Source organism: Poromitra crassiceps, assembly GCF_964638095.1.
Source record: "Poromitra crassiceps genome assembly, chromosome: 6".
Taxonomy (NCBI): Eukaryota; Metazoa; Chordata; class Actinopteri; order Beryciformes; family Melamphaidae; genus Poromitra; species Poromitra crassiceps.
The window spans coordinates 30586648-30601964 of record NC_139627.1 but is presented as its reverse complement, the minus strand read 5'-3'; the positions used below and the strand labels follow the sequence as shown (position 1 = coordinate 30601964).

Here is a 15317-nt window from a genome sequence, read left to right as displayed (position 1 = left end):
TCAGGTGGCTGTGTTGTAAATCCTGAGATGCATGCATAGATGGGAAGCAAAGTACAAATACTTTGTTACTGTATAGGATTTTCAGGTATCTGTACTTTACTGATCATTTATTTTTCTGACAACTTTTTACATTTACTCCCTACATTTTAAACACAAATATCTGTACTTTCTACTCCTTACATTTTCAAAACAGGCTGGTTAATTATTTTAATGCACGACAGGCAAAAACCATGTACGGTAACATTGTGTCTTACTCGTCTCACGCTCTCCCAGCTTATGAGCACATTTTTTGTGGAAAACCCATTATTATAGAGGTTTGGCGGGACCGGCTTTTTGACAGGCAGCTGGGGGGAATCGGTTCCCACCTTCAGCTCTCTCACTTGCTGGAGAGGTTCGATCCGGGCCGAGCCAATGCACAGTGGGGAGTCTGGCTCCGTCCGTGGTGATCAAGTTTTCCCTCTAAAGGGTCTGCGGACCCGTCTGCTTTATGTTTGGGTTTGAGCCTGGCTCAGATCTTGAAGCTTGCGTTGATACAGGCACACTGTCAGGTGATCTGAGACTTGACAACTTTTTAGTCCGATTTGCTGTTTACTATAAGACACAATAACTGACATTGCTTTTTCTGAGGATTGATGGCTTATAATGTAGGTATGAGGATATCCTAACAGGGCCACCGTACTTTGTGGTGACCACTGAGTCCCCTACCTTTCCTGGTGCTGAGCACCCGGGCCATCGGGTGTTTCGCTTGATTCATAGTTGTTAGCCGGCGCTTGCCCCCTTCTTCTTCTTCTTCTAATGGCTTTCCGGCAGACTGGATGCCTTGCGCCACATTGCTGCCTCACAGGTGGGGAATATTCCTCTTCTTCTTCTTCAAATCTCTTCTTCTAATGGCTTTCCGGCAGACTGGATGCCTTGCGGCAGGCACACTGCTGCTTCTCACAAAATGGGACTATTACTCCCAGAGAAGTGGCTGGGCAGTGGGCTATAATAACGCTCTCGCAGTACTTGCAACCGGTGTTGCTTCACAAATTACCAGAAGTACAGCTTGCGCATAAGGCGTTCAGAATAAGGTGAATACAGTAAGAGCATTGTAGGCTTTTGGAGTGCTTCTCTCTGATTAAATAGGAGTATGCTTTTGGAGTGCTTTTCTCTGCTTAAATAGGAGTATGCTTTTGGAGTGCTTTTCTCTGCTTAAATAAGAGTATTGTATGCTTTTGGAGCATGGGTGAAGTTTGTGTTGGTTCAGGGGGTGCACTGAACCCCCTAGTGGCCATAGCCAAAAATCCATGTAGGGATTTAAATATCTACCTAATTATAACACAGAAGTAATATTTTATTGTAATGCCTTGGTCTAGATAAAGGGTAGAATACTTGTGTGACTGTGATTATTTTCAATGTTTATTATAAAACAATATTATTCTGGTCTAATTTCCATTACTGTGGTATGGCAGCCGGATGCAACCGCCTCACCTGCATGGGCATCTCACATGTGCACCCATGATAGGCAATTACAACACTGTACATAACGTAAGCTACAGTACACTGTTCAGTGCTCAAGCACTCATAGCTCTCTCTTTTATAGCAACTTTCTCACTTGTTTAGATCATAGCCTACACATCATAACATGTAGACATTCAATTCCATCCCTATTATAATTGCAATCAGATATTTTAAAATATACCATTTTACACATCATTTGCGGAGTAGCAGAATGCACACTCAATATGCAGATTATTACCCACGTATACAAAAAGGAAAATGCACGCTCGCACAATCTTGTCTGATTTGCTGTAAACAGAAGATAGAACGTGTGCGTAATGACCTCTCCATGCCGTGAGAGGCGTGTGTGCTCGCGCTTTATACCTTCACCAGTCTCCTTTATTTAAATTGTAGTGTGACCGAGTGTTTTGGGGTTCTTTATATTCTGTATTTATGGATGAAAGAATGAGTCAGACCGCTAGTTACTGGGACATGCTGCCACCCGTTTACTTGGTCCGGGGGAGAGAGCCAGACAGACAGAGTGAACCACACTCACTTCCATTTCCGGACATCAAAATAAAAGCCTCCATAAAAATAGCTTACATACGCCCCCCCCCTCTATAAAAAAAACGTCCCCGTTTTTAAACGAGGTACAGAAGAGGGGGGAAAATCGTCACTCAATGCTAAGGCTTACAGTGCTACAGGCCATACAATGTGAAACATGCTCATGACAGGGGAAAAAATTCACATTAACGGTAGAAGTGGCTCCAAGGTGATGGAGGCAGACTGCTGCTGTCCTCTTCTGCTCTGTTGCATAACCATAACCGCACAGTCTCAGTACAGTATGACACACTATTCAGCTGATCGACAGATGCAACTGATAATGATAGCGGACTTTACACACTATACAGGGTGCGACTACAGCGAGACAAAAAAAAAAACCCATCAGTGTCACACTCCTTAGAACGACACTCCGTTGTGGCTCCCCGGGGCTCGCAACACCAACAGTCCCAGTGTCTCCAGTGAGCAGCGGCTCTTCATCCAGCGACTCCCCACCCTACGACCTCGTCCTACCGCGAGGGAGTATGAAGAGGTGAGCGGAGGCTGCTTCCATTTGAAGAATCACCAGGCATGTGCAGTGTCCCCAGCACTCCAGTCAGGAATCCCACACAAACTCTCTTCCACCTGGGCTACTTCACCGTGAAAAATGCTTCTTACAGAAAAATAAAATAAAACAAGTCAAACAGCATGGCTAAACAACATACAACACTCCCAGAACAGTTCAGAACTTAGGGGACTGTCATCCTCAAATCAGTCCATAGCGACCCAGCTGAACTCCCAGGACACCGGTTCTCCGGCACGCAGCTCCAGAGCACCTCCATCCATGCGCTCCTCCAGGGCCTGGGCCTGGACCCGGGCTCCTTCACCGACCAGCTCACTCATCTCCACCGGACAGCTCCGCATCACCGACCGCTGCTCCTCCGTCATTCTCCAATGCTTCCCCCCATTGCTCTCGCTGGGGAAACCTCCACCACGGCTAGCTTGAACAGCAATGCTAGCTCACTCCACGTGTGGCTAACGTTAGCTTTTCTGTGCTAACTAAGCTAACTAAAACAGTACGAACCACGGCTCAACACATCCAAAATAAAACCGCGGGCCAGATACGACCACCCCTAACGTCACCTTCGACCACCGCTGCCACCAATGTGACCGAGTGTTTTGGGTTCTCTATATATTGATATTTATGGATGAAATAATGAGTCTGAGACCGCTAGTTACTGGGACATGCCGCCATCCGTTTACTTGGGAGAGAGCCAGACAGAAAGAGTAAACCACACTTACTTCCGTTTCCGGACATCGAAATAAAAGCCTCCATAAAAATAGCTTACAGTAGGCTTAGGCTATCTGTTTCCGGTTTGTTTGATTTGAGTTTGATTTCTAAGGAAAATTCTCGCTCCATCACTCATTGGGCATATTAGTCGGGATATGAAAATGCATGTGCTGGTATCCTAATTATTAATTTTCGTCTATATTTTTTCTGCACCCCCAACCTTAAGTTCAAACTTCGCCTATGTTTTGGAGTGCTTCTATCTGCTTAAATAAGAGTATTGTAGGCTTTTGGAATGCTTCTATCTGCTTAAATAAGAGTATTGTAGGCTTTTGGAGTGCTTTTCTCTGCTTAAATAAGAGTATTGTAGGCTTTTGGAATGCTTCTCTCTGCTTAAATAAGAGTATTGTAGGCTTTTGGAATGCTTCTCTCTGCTTAAATAAGAGTATTGTAGGCTTTTGGAATGCTTCTCTCTGCTTAAATAAGAGTATTGTAGGCTTTTGGAGTGCTTTTCTGTGGGCAGAAGCGCTCTAGCTTGTATCCTCTCCGGCTGTGTAGCTCATATTGACTGCTAGAGTAATGCCTGTGGTTTATATAGGCCTCTAAAAATAACCCCCCTCTCAGAGCCATGTAGGCTGGAGCGACAGCTCCAAGCAGCCAAAGGCGTCTCTCCCCTCTGCCGAGCTCCGCCCGCTTCCCCCTGTTTCAGCACCTCCCAGTGACATCATCAACCCTGCTTACCTTATAAGGCCACCCACCAAATTGACTGACATGTGGATCCGCCCGCCTCCCTCCCTCCCGCCGCTCGGCCGGCTCACGCTCGCCGCGCTCTGTCTGCTGGCTGGAGGAACAAACCTGGCAACCTGCATGGCGTTTACACAGAGAAGACCTGGCAACCTGGCATTTACACACACAGGATTGCAATCTGGCAATGCGGAAATAGAGCCCGTACCCCGCGCGAGCCTGGATTGAGAGAGGTGTGAGGAGAGAGAGAGGAGAGGAGTGAGAGATAGAGAGGAGTGAGAGGAGGAGAGAAAGGGTGGAGTGAGAGGGGAGAGCGAGAGAGATGAGTGAGAGATAGAGGAGTGAGAGAGGGGCAGAGACGGGAGGAGAGAGGGGGGGGTGAGAGGAGAGGAGGAAAGTGAGAGAAGAGGAGGAGAGTGAGAGTGGAGAGCAGAGAGGATATCACTCTTTTTCTTCCTCTTTTTAAATGAAAGCAGCCACAGCCTAGCGTGTCTGTGAGGTGTGCATGCATACGCTCTCCTCCAGCTCACTTCTGGATGTATCACTATCAGTCTAGTCAGTGTGTGAAGCTGCTGTGACAGAGTGAGTTGAGGCTCTCTACCGGCTGGGGCTCTCCCTCTGCCTTGTCCCGGGTGCCGCGCAGCACCGGGCTAGGCCAGGCAGCAGCATGGACGTGCTGGGGGATCACAGCATCTTCCAGGAGCTCCAACTGGTCCACGACACGGGCTACTTCTCTGCCTCTTCACTTGAAGACAACTGGCAGCAGGTATGTCTATTTAGCTGTTCTCTCTCTCTCTGTGTGTGGATCTGGTGAAGCAGCACAGTGCTCTTTTTGCTCACGTGCAGCGCAGCGTGGTCCGCTGACAGGAGAACACACACGCACGCAAGCTAGGAAAAGCCTGTGAGCTTAAGGTTATCTTGAATGATGTAGTAGTTTCAGCTAAAGCCTCAGTCAAATGGTAAATGGCCTGCATTTATATAGCGCTTTTATCCAAAGCGCTTTACAATCAGTAGGTACATCCACCCATTCACACAGACATTCATACACTGAATGTCTACCACGCAGGGTGCTGGCACACCATCGGGTCAGGAGCAATTTGGGGTTCAGTATCTTGCCCAGGGACACACGCAGACTGGAGGAGGCAGGAATCGAACCGACCTCATTTACCCAAAGCGATTAGTGGACGACCCACCTCCTGAGCTACAGGGAGTAATATTGTAAAGTAACTTATTACTTTCAAATTAAAGTAACTAGTAATATGTAGTATATATTACATTTTGAAAGTAACTTGCCCAACACTGCTTGTGTCTGACCGTCTGGGCTGATTGGTGAGTGTGACTAACAGCTAGTGTTAGTTTAGCATGGCCACACAGTAGCTATAGGCTATCTTACTATGTTGGCTCAATTACTAACTTATTTATCAGGCAGTAATTACAAATGTACGTTACTAGTGACTTTCTAATATTGGCACTAGTAGAGATATTCACCTGCAATAGAAACTCTTGTCCACTATGTCCACTCAATCTCGATTCTTATCATCCCAAGACTGTACATAGCTGGCCAAGCTGGCTGTAATGAACACTAGAAAACATTAGCTACTTGTCTCATACAGTAACGTTATAACGTTGTCTGAATCCTTGTGTGCTCATATCACAGTAAAATGACCAGTGCTAAATTAACACAGAGTGTTTAACACTAGAAAAGTGTCTATATGCATCCACTCTTAAGTTTTAAATGAACACTTTTGAAAGTGTTAAATTATTAACACATTCACTGCCAGACGTTTTTTTTTTTACTGTAGGTAGGTTCTGCCAGAGGGTTTTTTTGAGGATTCTGGCTCATCTTTCAAGACCCGAGGATTCTTTTCTGCTAAGATTTTGTGAACACACAATATCTCAAAAGAACTAATAGAATGTGTGCTTTCTCTGTCTAAAATAGTTAGTTTGTAGAGTTAGTAGTTATGTAAGCATTAGCAGTTGAATACAGCATGGTTTCAGCGTCAGAAAGATTATTCAGAGATAAACGGCTTTTTGTGAAATTCGATAGAACAGTCACTTTAACCATTCATTTTTGGCATCAGTAAGACGTCAGACATCTAAACAATAGTTTTGAACAGTAATTTCCTCCATAACAGCAGGAAACCCCCCTCTGCTTCCAACTCCTCCCTCCGTGGGCGTTCTTCTTGGCTGCAGCGGCCGTGTCACAAGCTTGTCACCAGTCTCACTGCTTTGCTGCTGCTGCTGCCTGTCTGCGCGGCCGCTCTTTGAGGAAGTCTGGATGGACTCGCTCGCTTCTTGGAGTTTTGGTTGAGAGCTTTGATGAAGCTTTTGCGATTCTGGTCATATTTATGCTGCGTGTTTCAAAGTGTGTTCCACCCGTAATCTATTATGCAAATTTGCAATCCCGCATCGCCAGCAATCAGCGCGAAAACGAAAGCGTTTTCGCCAATCCATTTTCATGAGAATGGCTTCGTCACACTGCTTTTTGCTTGCCTTCCTCTAGTCAGGAAAGCACTGTCGCCACTTAGTGGGTCGGTGGAATGGGTTGTACACGTTGTACACGTCCAATACTTATATAAGAGATGTAAAAGGGTTAGATGCACATCCCACCGTCAAAAAAACAAAATCGTCATTGGCAGTGAACGTGTTAACACTCACGACTCACCCAGAGTTATTTCAATACCTGGTGTTGAAAGTTAACACTGGCTAATACTGAGATTACTTGACTTGTGTTAAGCCCAGTTAACCCTGGCAGTGAATGGTCAATATGACGGTGTGATTGGAATAGTGAAGGGGTAACTCCTCCAGGCAGGTGAACTACCACAACCAGGTATAAAGTCTTGTTTTTGTGTTTCCGTCTCTTCTAGACATGCCTAGAGTTGGAGCGCTACCTCCAGACGGAGCCCAAGCGCCTCTCGGAGCTGTTTGACCAGGAGCTCCTAACGCCTGCCTTCATGCAGGGTGGTGACAGCGGGGAGCAGGACCTGATGGATCCCCTCCTCCTCCTCGATCAGCATGGGCCACCTCTGCTAGTACAGGCAGAACCCCTCAGCACCAAGGAGCACGGCCTGGGGGGTGTCACCACCGCCGCACAGCTTAGCGCAGCTGTCACGTCCCTAACGCCGCCGTTGTCACCGGAGCTGGGCCACCGCCCCCTCAAACCCACGCAGATGTTCACGGCCATGGCGGACGGCATGCTCACACTCAAACTGGTGGCTAAGAAGGTGCGTGGGCTAGACAAGGTGGGGTTAGCCACGGCTAAGCTGGTGGCAGCACGAGCCCTGCCCTTGCCCTCCCCGCCCGGCTCAGGAGGAGGGGGCCTCAGTGACAGTGAGCAGGGGGGAGGGGGGGGGCTCGGAGGAAACGTAGCAGAGAACAAGAAGAGAGCCCACCGCTGCCAGTTTAATGGCTGCAGGAAGGTTTACACCAAGAGCTCCCATCTCAAGGCACATCAGAGGACCCACACAGGTAACACACACACACACACACACACACACACACACACCACCCGATCTTTTGAAACAATTCCTTTCCATTGAATGAGGTGCTTCATAGTAGATCAGGTGCACCCACACACGTGCGCACACACACTCACACACACACACATTTAATTACCCTCATTACAAGTAAAGGATTGATTGATTTTATTATTGATATAAAAGACAACGAAATCCAAGGGATAAACATGTAAAAGTGCAGAAACTTATTAGCGCCAATTATTGGCATTTTTAAATAATCGGCATCAGCCGCTGCCTGTGCTCACAAGGCTGATTATTATGGCAGGGTAAAAACATGTAGTGTGACATGCCGGCAGGGTAAAAACATGTAGTGTGACATGCTGGCAGGGTAAAAACATGTAGTGTGACATGCCGGCAGGGTAAAAACATGTAGTGTGACATGCTGGCAGGGTAAAAACATGTAGTGTGACATGCCGGCAGGGTAAAAACATGTAGTGTGACATGCCGGCAGGGTAAAAACATGTAGTGTGACATGCCGGCAGGGTAAAAACATGTAGTGTGACATGCCGGCAGGGTAAAAACATGTAGTGTGACATGCCGGCAGGGTAAAAACATGTAGTGTGACATGCTGGCAGGGTAAAAACATGTAGTGTGACATGCCGGCAGGGTAAAAACATGTAGTGTGACATGCCGGCAGGGTAAAAACATGTAGTGTGACATGCTGGCAGGGTAAAAACATGTAGTGTGACATGCCGGCAGGGTAAAAACATGTAGTGTGACATGCCGGCAGGGTAAAAACATGTAGTGTGACATGCCGGCAGGGTAAAAACATGTAGTGTGACATGCTGGCAGGGTAAAAACATGTAGTGTGACATGCTGGCAGGGTAAAAACATGTAGTGTGACATGCCGGCAGGGTAAAAACATGTAGTGTGACATGCCGGCAGGGTAAAAACATGTAGTGTGACATGCTGGCAGGGTAAAAACATGTAGTGTGACATGCCGGCAGGGTAAAAACATGTAGTGTGACATGCTGGCAGGGTAAAAACATGTAGTGTGACATGCTGGCAGGGTAAAAACATGTAGTGTGACATGCCGGCAGGGTAAAAACATGTAGTGTGACATGCCGGCAGGGTAAAAACATGTAGTGTGACATGCCGGCAGGGTAAAAACATGTAGTGTGACATGCCGGCAGGGTAAAAACATGTAGTGTGACATGCCGGCAGGGTAAAAACATGTAGTGTGACATGCCGGCAGGGTAAAAACATGTAGTGTGACATGCCGGCAGGGTAAAAACATGTAGTGTGACATGCCGGCAGGGTAAAAACATGTAGTGTGACATGCCGGCAGGGTAAAAACATGTAGCGTGACAATTTATACCCGAGGTTCACGATTACTACATGCATATACATCAGCCCCCGCAAACAGGGATTAGTCCCGCATTATAAATTTAAAATATGCAGGAAATTCCTGAAAATATGCGTGATTCCAGCAATCCCACGCAGAATTTCAGGCCCACACTCTTTTGTAATAATATTGAGAGAGTTTGTGAGACAAATCGTCTCCAAAACTCTCTTGCATGTTACTAGCTAAGATAACCCTCTTATATTAGATGTATTTGTTACATTCTTAATGTGCATGAATGGATAATGGAATTATAGGCTACTTGTTTTTTTACCCAAATACTCTCATTCATTATTATATTTAAATCATTGTATTTTATCAAATGCAAAAAAAAAAAAAAAAAAAATCTGCATTATATAATCGGCCATCGGCCAGACGGCCACCCTGCCGGGGGGCTGGCACCTTTTCTTTTTCTGGTTTGTGATCATCATAAGTAGGAGCAGAGCTCTGGTCCTCCACTTCTCAGATGGTAGCCTACTCCAGATTTCTTCTGGTGTTCATTTTGACAGCAAATTTAGATTTAGTTTGAGTTGAGTGACCAAAATGCCATTTCGTTTTAGTCATATTTCAGTCATCTGAAATGTTTTAGTTTTAGTTGACTAAATAGCATAAGATTTCAATCGCCTATACGGTAGATTTATTTTACTAAAACCTAACTGGCTTAGTTATATATATATATATATATATATATATATATATATATATATATATATATATATATATATATATATATATATTTACATACATTACAATATATTTTCTCGTAGTTTTTGTCATCACAACTTTGTTTTTATTTAGATAATGTCAAGTTTTCATCAGTGAAAATAGGTAGTCTACGGAGGTTTTTCGGCACAGTTTTTGCTGATGAAATTAACACCGATTTCCTCACACACATCTCTCTCGATGTTTGTGTGTGTGTGTGTGTGTGTGTGTGTGTGTGTGTGTGTGTGTGTGTGTGTGTGTCTCTCTCTCTCTCTCAGGTGAGAAGCCCTATAAGTGTTCATGGGAGGGCTGTGAATGGCGTTTTGCCCGGAGTGACGAGTTGACGCGACACTACCGCAAACACACCGGGTCCAAGCCATTCAAGTGTAACCACTGCGACAGGTGCACACACGCACGCACACACACACACACACACACACACACACACACACACACACACACACACACACACACACACACACACAGTCAAGCCCATTCTCCACCATGGTTGCCAACACACAGACACCAGATGGAATTGCCTGCTGTTGTTTTGCTGCTGTTTGCACATCAGCAGAATGTTTGTGACATGGTTTCTCCTGTGTCTCCCTCTACCCTTCCAGGTGTTTCTCCAGGTCCGACCACCTGGCCCTTCACATGAAGAGGCATGTCTAAGCAGGGGAAAGCGGAGAGAGGGAGAGGAGGAGAGATAGAAGGAGAGAGAGATGGGGAGTCCAACTACCAACCACCCCATCCCGAAAACACCCCGCCCCCCATGCCCCGGAGGGCAACACCGTCCGCCCCACAATTCCTTGAGGTGCGGTCAGAGAGGGGGGACAGAGTGAGAGACAAGGAGGAGCTAGACGTTTTTCGTTCAAATCAACCACTTGAATCAGAATCAGAATAGCTTTATTGATCCCCGAGGGGAAATTGCAATAGCAAACACTCTACACACTATACTACACGCCCCCTCTGTGATCATCCCGTGAGTCTCTGTGAGCCCCGGGGTTTGGTCACTGTCAAACCAATACACTTATCCTGTTCAAACAGTCAAGACACAACCGTGTCTTGTAGGGGTGCTCCAAAAAATCGATTCTGAAAGGATCGCGATTCTTAATGCCACGATTCCTGGATCGATTCCAAACTCCCAAGAATCGATTCTTAAAATCGTTAAAAAAAAAAAAAAAAAAAAAAAAAATTACAGTGCACCTGAACCATGCAAGATACCGGCTGAATAAGTGTCCAAATGTTCATGTCATTTGTGTACTGTACTGCCACGGTGCCACCACCTCTTGCACTTAAGAACTCTGGTTAATGTATTCCCCCCAAAATCTATAAATCCTTCTCAAAGTCTACAGATCCCCCCCAGCCTATAAATCCATCTTATCTGAAGAACATAAGGGGGGAATTCCCCCCTAGTTTGCAAAATGAATTTAGGCCCTGACTGTAATACAGAAGTTGAATTTGAAGTTCAGCATTAATACATTTGTAATTTTTTGTCTTATATTTACCTTTGTGTGTTATTGCAATATAAAACTACATAATTGAGAATCGATTCTAGATTCTAGAATCGAGAATCGTTGGAATCGAGAATCGTTGGAATCAAGAATCGATTCTGGAATCGGATTGTGACCCCAGGAATCGGAATCGGATCGGATCGTGGCTTAGCCGGATCGGAGCACCCCTAGTGTCTTGACTCAACTTCAATGACACCACTGTTTCTTTTAGTTTTTGTCTGTCCTACACGGAACATAAGAAATCATCATCTGCCACAGTTAACGGATGGCTTTACCGATAATCAAGCCACTGTGTATCATTAATAATCTCGGTAATATAAGCACATGGGCAGTCTTTTATCTTCTCTGTTTACCTCATGGAGAAAAATGCTCCCGCTGCTGCCTGCAGAAACCCAGCCTCTGCCAGCTGCAAGTCATTAAGGCTTGTTAATGCTCTCCATGCGATTCTCTGTGGATGTGCGCATACTTAAAAAAATAAAAAATAAACAATAACAGCCACCCTCGGAGCAGATTCCGCATCTCGAGCAGAACTTCTGCAGTTCTGTTGTGATGCGTGAGAGAAGGTAAACACTGCCCATGTGCTTATATTACCGAGATTATAATGATACAAAGTGGGTTGATTATTGGTAAAGCCATCCTTTAAAGGTCAGCTTCAGTAATCTATGTGAGGAAAACAACAATGCCAAATATACAGGAGAGGGACTGCAAGAAACGACCCAGGGCTTGGACAGGGCGTTTGGGTGCGCCCTTGGAATCTGGGTCAGTGGGCATCAACCTCTCCCCCAGTGGGTGCTTCTATCTCTCACCTTCACTAAGATGCCTGCCACCTACAGGCTATCTGACAGAACTGCGCAGCGACACTTTTTTGCCTTTGTTTTCTTAAAGAAAAAGACAATAATTCCTATTATTGTTAGGAAAAAATGTCTTAAAACTCACTGAGCGTGATCAGAACAAAACAAAAAGTGCACGATGCTTTTGACCTGAAAGTGAGACAGAATGTGTGCACAGGCTTTCTCTCTGCCTACAATAGTCTGTAGGCAGCTGATGGACAGTCTGTAGGCATGTGATAGACAGGGAAAAACACAGGAATCGTCCAAAACTCTGGGAGGGATTTGTATTTTTGGTCTGGAATGAAAGTGGAGAGAAGCACCTTCTGTTTTCCATTCTGCTCTTTGTGCCCTGCCGGCCGATCCAGCTGACCAGTGACCCTCCGAGGCCTCCGTACTACCGATGCCAGCCAATCAGGCAGAGGAGCTATCTACAAACTGGAACCCGGTTGTTTTTTTGGCTTTGTATTTGTTCTGGACACAGATGAGAAAAGTACACATTCTTTACTCAAGTAGAAGTACAGTTACTTGTGTAAAAAACGATGCGTGAAAGCTGGGAGAGCGCGAGACGAGAGATAAACGTTTTTGTCTGCCATGCAATAAAACTAAAGTAATGAGTTTTAGCGCACTTAAATTCAGTAATGAAGTATTTGTACTTGGTTACTTCCCATCTCTGGGGGCAGAATGGACACGTTCATATCAGCCTGGTCAAATACTGCATTCATGACAACTCGGACGGCCGGAAAAAAGTGGGTTCCGACCTGTAAAAAGTGAATTGAACGTCCAGGTCGGAATTACAGATCGGAAGTTCAGGTATCATCCAGAGCTCTGCTTTGTCCGAGTTGACGTCATAGCCACATCAAAATGGCAACTTGTATCGTTAATGGTAATCACAGAATTATTATAAAGACGTTTGTTGACGTTTTAACACAACATTTGATGAATTAATTATGTAATGTTATGTGTTTGTGTCATCTACAGTACGTTTCACTCTGATTAGAGCAATTTGTGAAATTCAGCATTCAGCATGTTCGGTTAACATTGTTAGCTAGTAGGTAGCTACAATGTTAACTGAACATGGGTTGCTATAGCAACCTATAGCCTGTGTTTGTTTTTTTCGTGAATGCAAATATGTCGGGGGCACAGGTTCCGTGTTGAAATTTACGGGCCGTACGAGTTGTCTTGAATGCGGTAAGTCAGACTTGCCTGTTTCCTGACTTTTTTGTAACATTATTATCAGTACTTTTTATTCTATAGACAAAAAATGCAGATAAAATAATACAGACTGGAGAAAAAAAACTCAAACAATTCTGTCTCGCTCTACACTCTGCACACAGGACAGGCACGCATACACCATAAACATGCCGTTCACACACACACACACACCGATAAAGGAATAATTATCAACACACACACACACACACACACACACACACACACACACACACACAATTTCTGGAATTATATGTTCTGCTCCCACTTTTTTTTTCCTCAGTAGGGATTTAGCAGCAGTTGTTTAGCAGAAGACCATCTTAGCTGTCAGCTGGAGGTAACCAACTAACAAAATCTTGTCAAGTGAGAAATGAGCTTGTTCTCAGTTCAAACATCTGCCCACATGCTGGATGGTTACAAACAACTGCAGGCAGCAAAAAAATAACTTGCCCCGCAATCAGGGCACGACCGAATCTACCACCTCTACTACTACTCCCGCTGCCTTCCCATCCACCCACAACTATCTGTACCCCTGCCTTAGCGCTCACAGACACGCCCAGGCTCACTGCTTGTGAGACCTTAACCCTGGGTGAGGGGGTTATGGTGCAGCTCCGAACAATCAATACCAAAAACGTCCAGGAACAGCCCTAGTACCCTTAGTCACGGGCAGCAGGGTCTCCTTGCTCAGGAAGACTGCCTCCATATGAGGCTCTTGTCTCCACTGGCAGCTCTCTCTATATATATATATACAAACTGTCTCTCTGCTAAATGCACTGTAAAAACAACCCAAGATTAAGACGAATCCAGTGTCTCACTTTTCATTTGGTACTTTGGTTCTTGGGCGGTTGCCACTTGTTTTTGCAAAAGCTATAACAATGGTTATTTTTCTTCTGCTTGGATGTTGCTCGAGGTTGTGATAGTAAAATTTACTATCACAAGGTCATGCCAAAACATTGTGAAATGGAAGGGGATTTACAACGAGCCCTATAGTACGTACAATCATAGAGGATGGGGATTGTAGCACTTTTATTAGGTTTTTGGGGTGTTTGTACACGCGTCCTCAGAGAATGAGTTGTTTATTGAAGCAATGGCTGATATTAATGTTTTCTTTAGGTTTGGTCTGGTTTACATCTCACCAGTGTGCGAACTATACCGTGACTTTCGGGGGAGCCCACTTCACGTTGTCGGGGGGGGGCGGGTGCAACCGGACGCGTGCGCGCCTCGGTGCGGACAGCTGCTGCGCTTTTTCAGAGAGGACTGCCTCTCTTCACAGTCTGATTCAGTCAGCACATCCGATACAGTCAGTCCCCACAACATCAGCCGGCGGTGGTGTAAGATCGCTAACTTCTTTATCCACGTTTGGAGGAACTGGTTGGTGTTGTTGTTGCAGTTCCTCATTTTTGTTCTTCTTAGTGAACCCAAAGCTTGTAAGGCTCCCTTGTTTTCTTTTTGACATGCTTAAGTTGCGAATTCAAGTTAGTGCCGCGCAATTAATTGTTTTGATTTCCTCATCTCATTTGCCTGACTCCACCTGCCTGCGTGAGTGACGTTTGATTTGCACCTACCGTGCTGGCAGCGCCGCCACGCTCGATGTGGTGAGGGCGAGAATAACATGCATTTTGGTATATCCTTACTGTGAATTCGACAGTGATTAAGCACACTCGGAATCATATCAAAATCGCGTAATTTTATGCAGAATCCATGATAAGGTACAGGAAAAACATCGAAAATACAAAGGGAAAATATATATATAGTCAATATTTTAGAGACCCCCCAAAGTTTCACAAGTCATGTTTTCAGGGGGTCTCTTTTTTTTTTTAGGGGAGCCAACAGCCAACAGCTCCCCCGTAGTTCGCACACTGCATCTCACACTGACTCCAGTCATTTGGGGCAGTCATGGAGCTCAATGACATAGGTCACATTATAGACACACATGGACTTCACAGACTCTAGTCAGAACGAATGAAATGAATGAAGCCACAGCATTCTCGAGGAAGTCATGTCAGACTAGCCTAGATTCACACTCTAAAAAATGGTCAAGTTCAGCACATCTGTATGGCGGGTTTTGGGACAACATACATACATACATATGTGATACTTTTCAACACAACATTATGTTAATAACAGCATAATGTGATTACGTCTTGTCTC

At 45.3% G+C, this 15317-nt stretch overlaps 1 protein-coding gene across 1 annotated transcript; it reads left to right on the top strand.

The window, feature by feature from the left end:
- The first annotated feature begins 4493 nt into the window (after positions 1-4493).
- On the top strand, positions 4494-10592 carry LOC310778948 (Krueppel-like factor 7). Its single transcript, XM_083639420.1, has 4 exons — positions 4494-4817; positions 6919-7519; positions 9892-10015; positions 10234-10592. Exons 1-4 carry the CDS (start codon positions 4719-4721, stop codon positions 10283-10285), a joined length of 876 nt encoding a protein of 291 aa, XP_083495546.1. The 5' UTR covers positions 4494-4718; the 3' UTR covers positions 10286-10592.
- Positions 10593-15317: the final 4725 nt, after the last annotated feature.

Coding starts and splice junctions, on each gene's coding strand:
- LOC310778948 (XM_083639420.1), top strand. CDS start 4,719: ATGGACGTGCTGGGGGATCACAGCATCTTCCAGGAGCTCCAACTGGTC. Junction 4,818..6,918: donor TTGAAGACAACTGGCAGCAG/GTATGTCTATTT, acceptor CGTCTCTTCTAG/ACATGCCTAGAGTTGGAGCG. Junction 7,520..9,891: donor ACATCAGAGGACCCACACAG/GTAACACACACA, acceptor TCTCTCTCTCAG/GTGAGAAGCCCTATAAGTGT.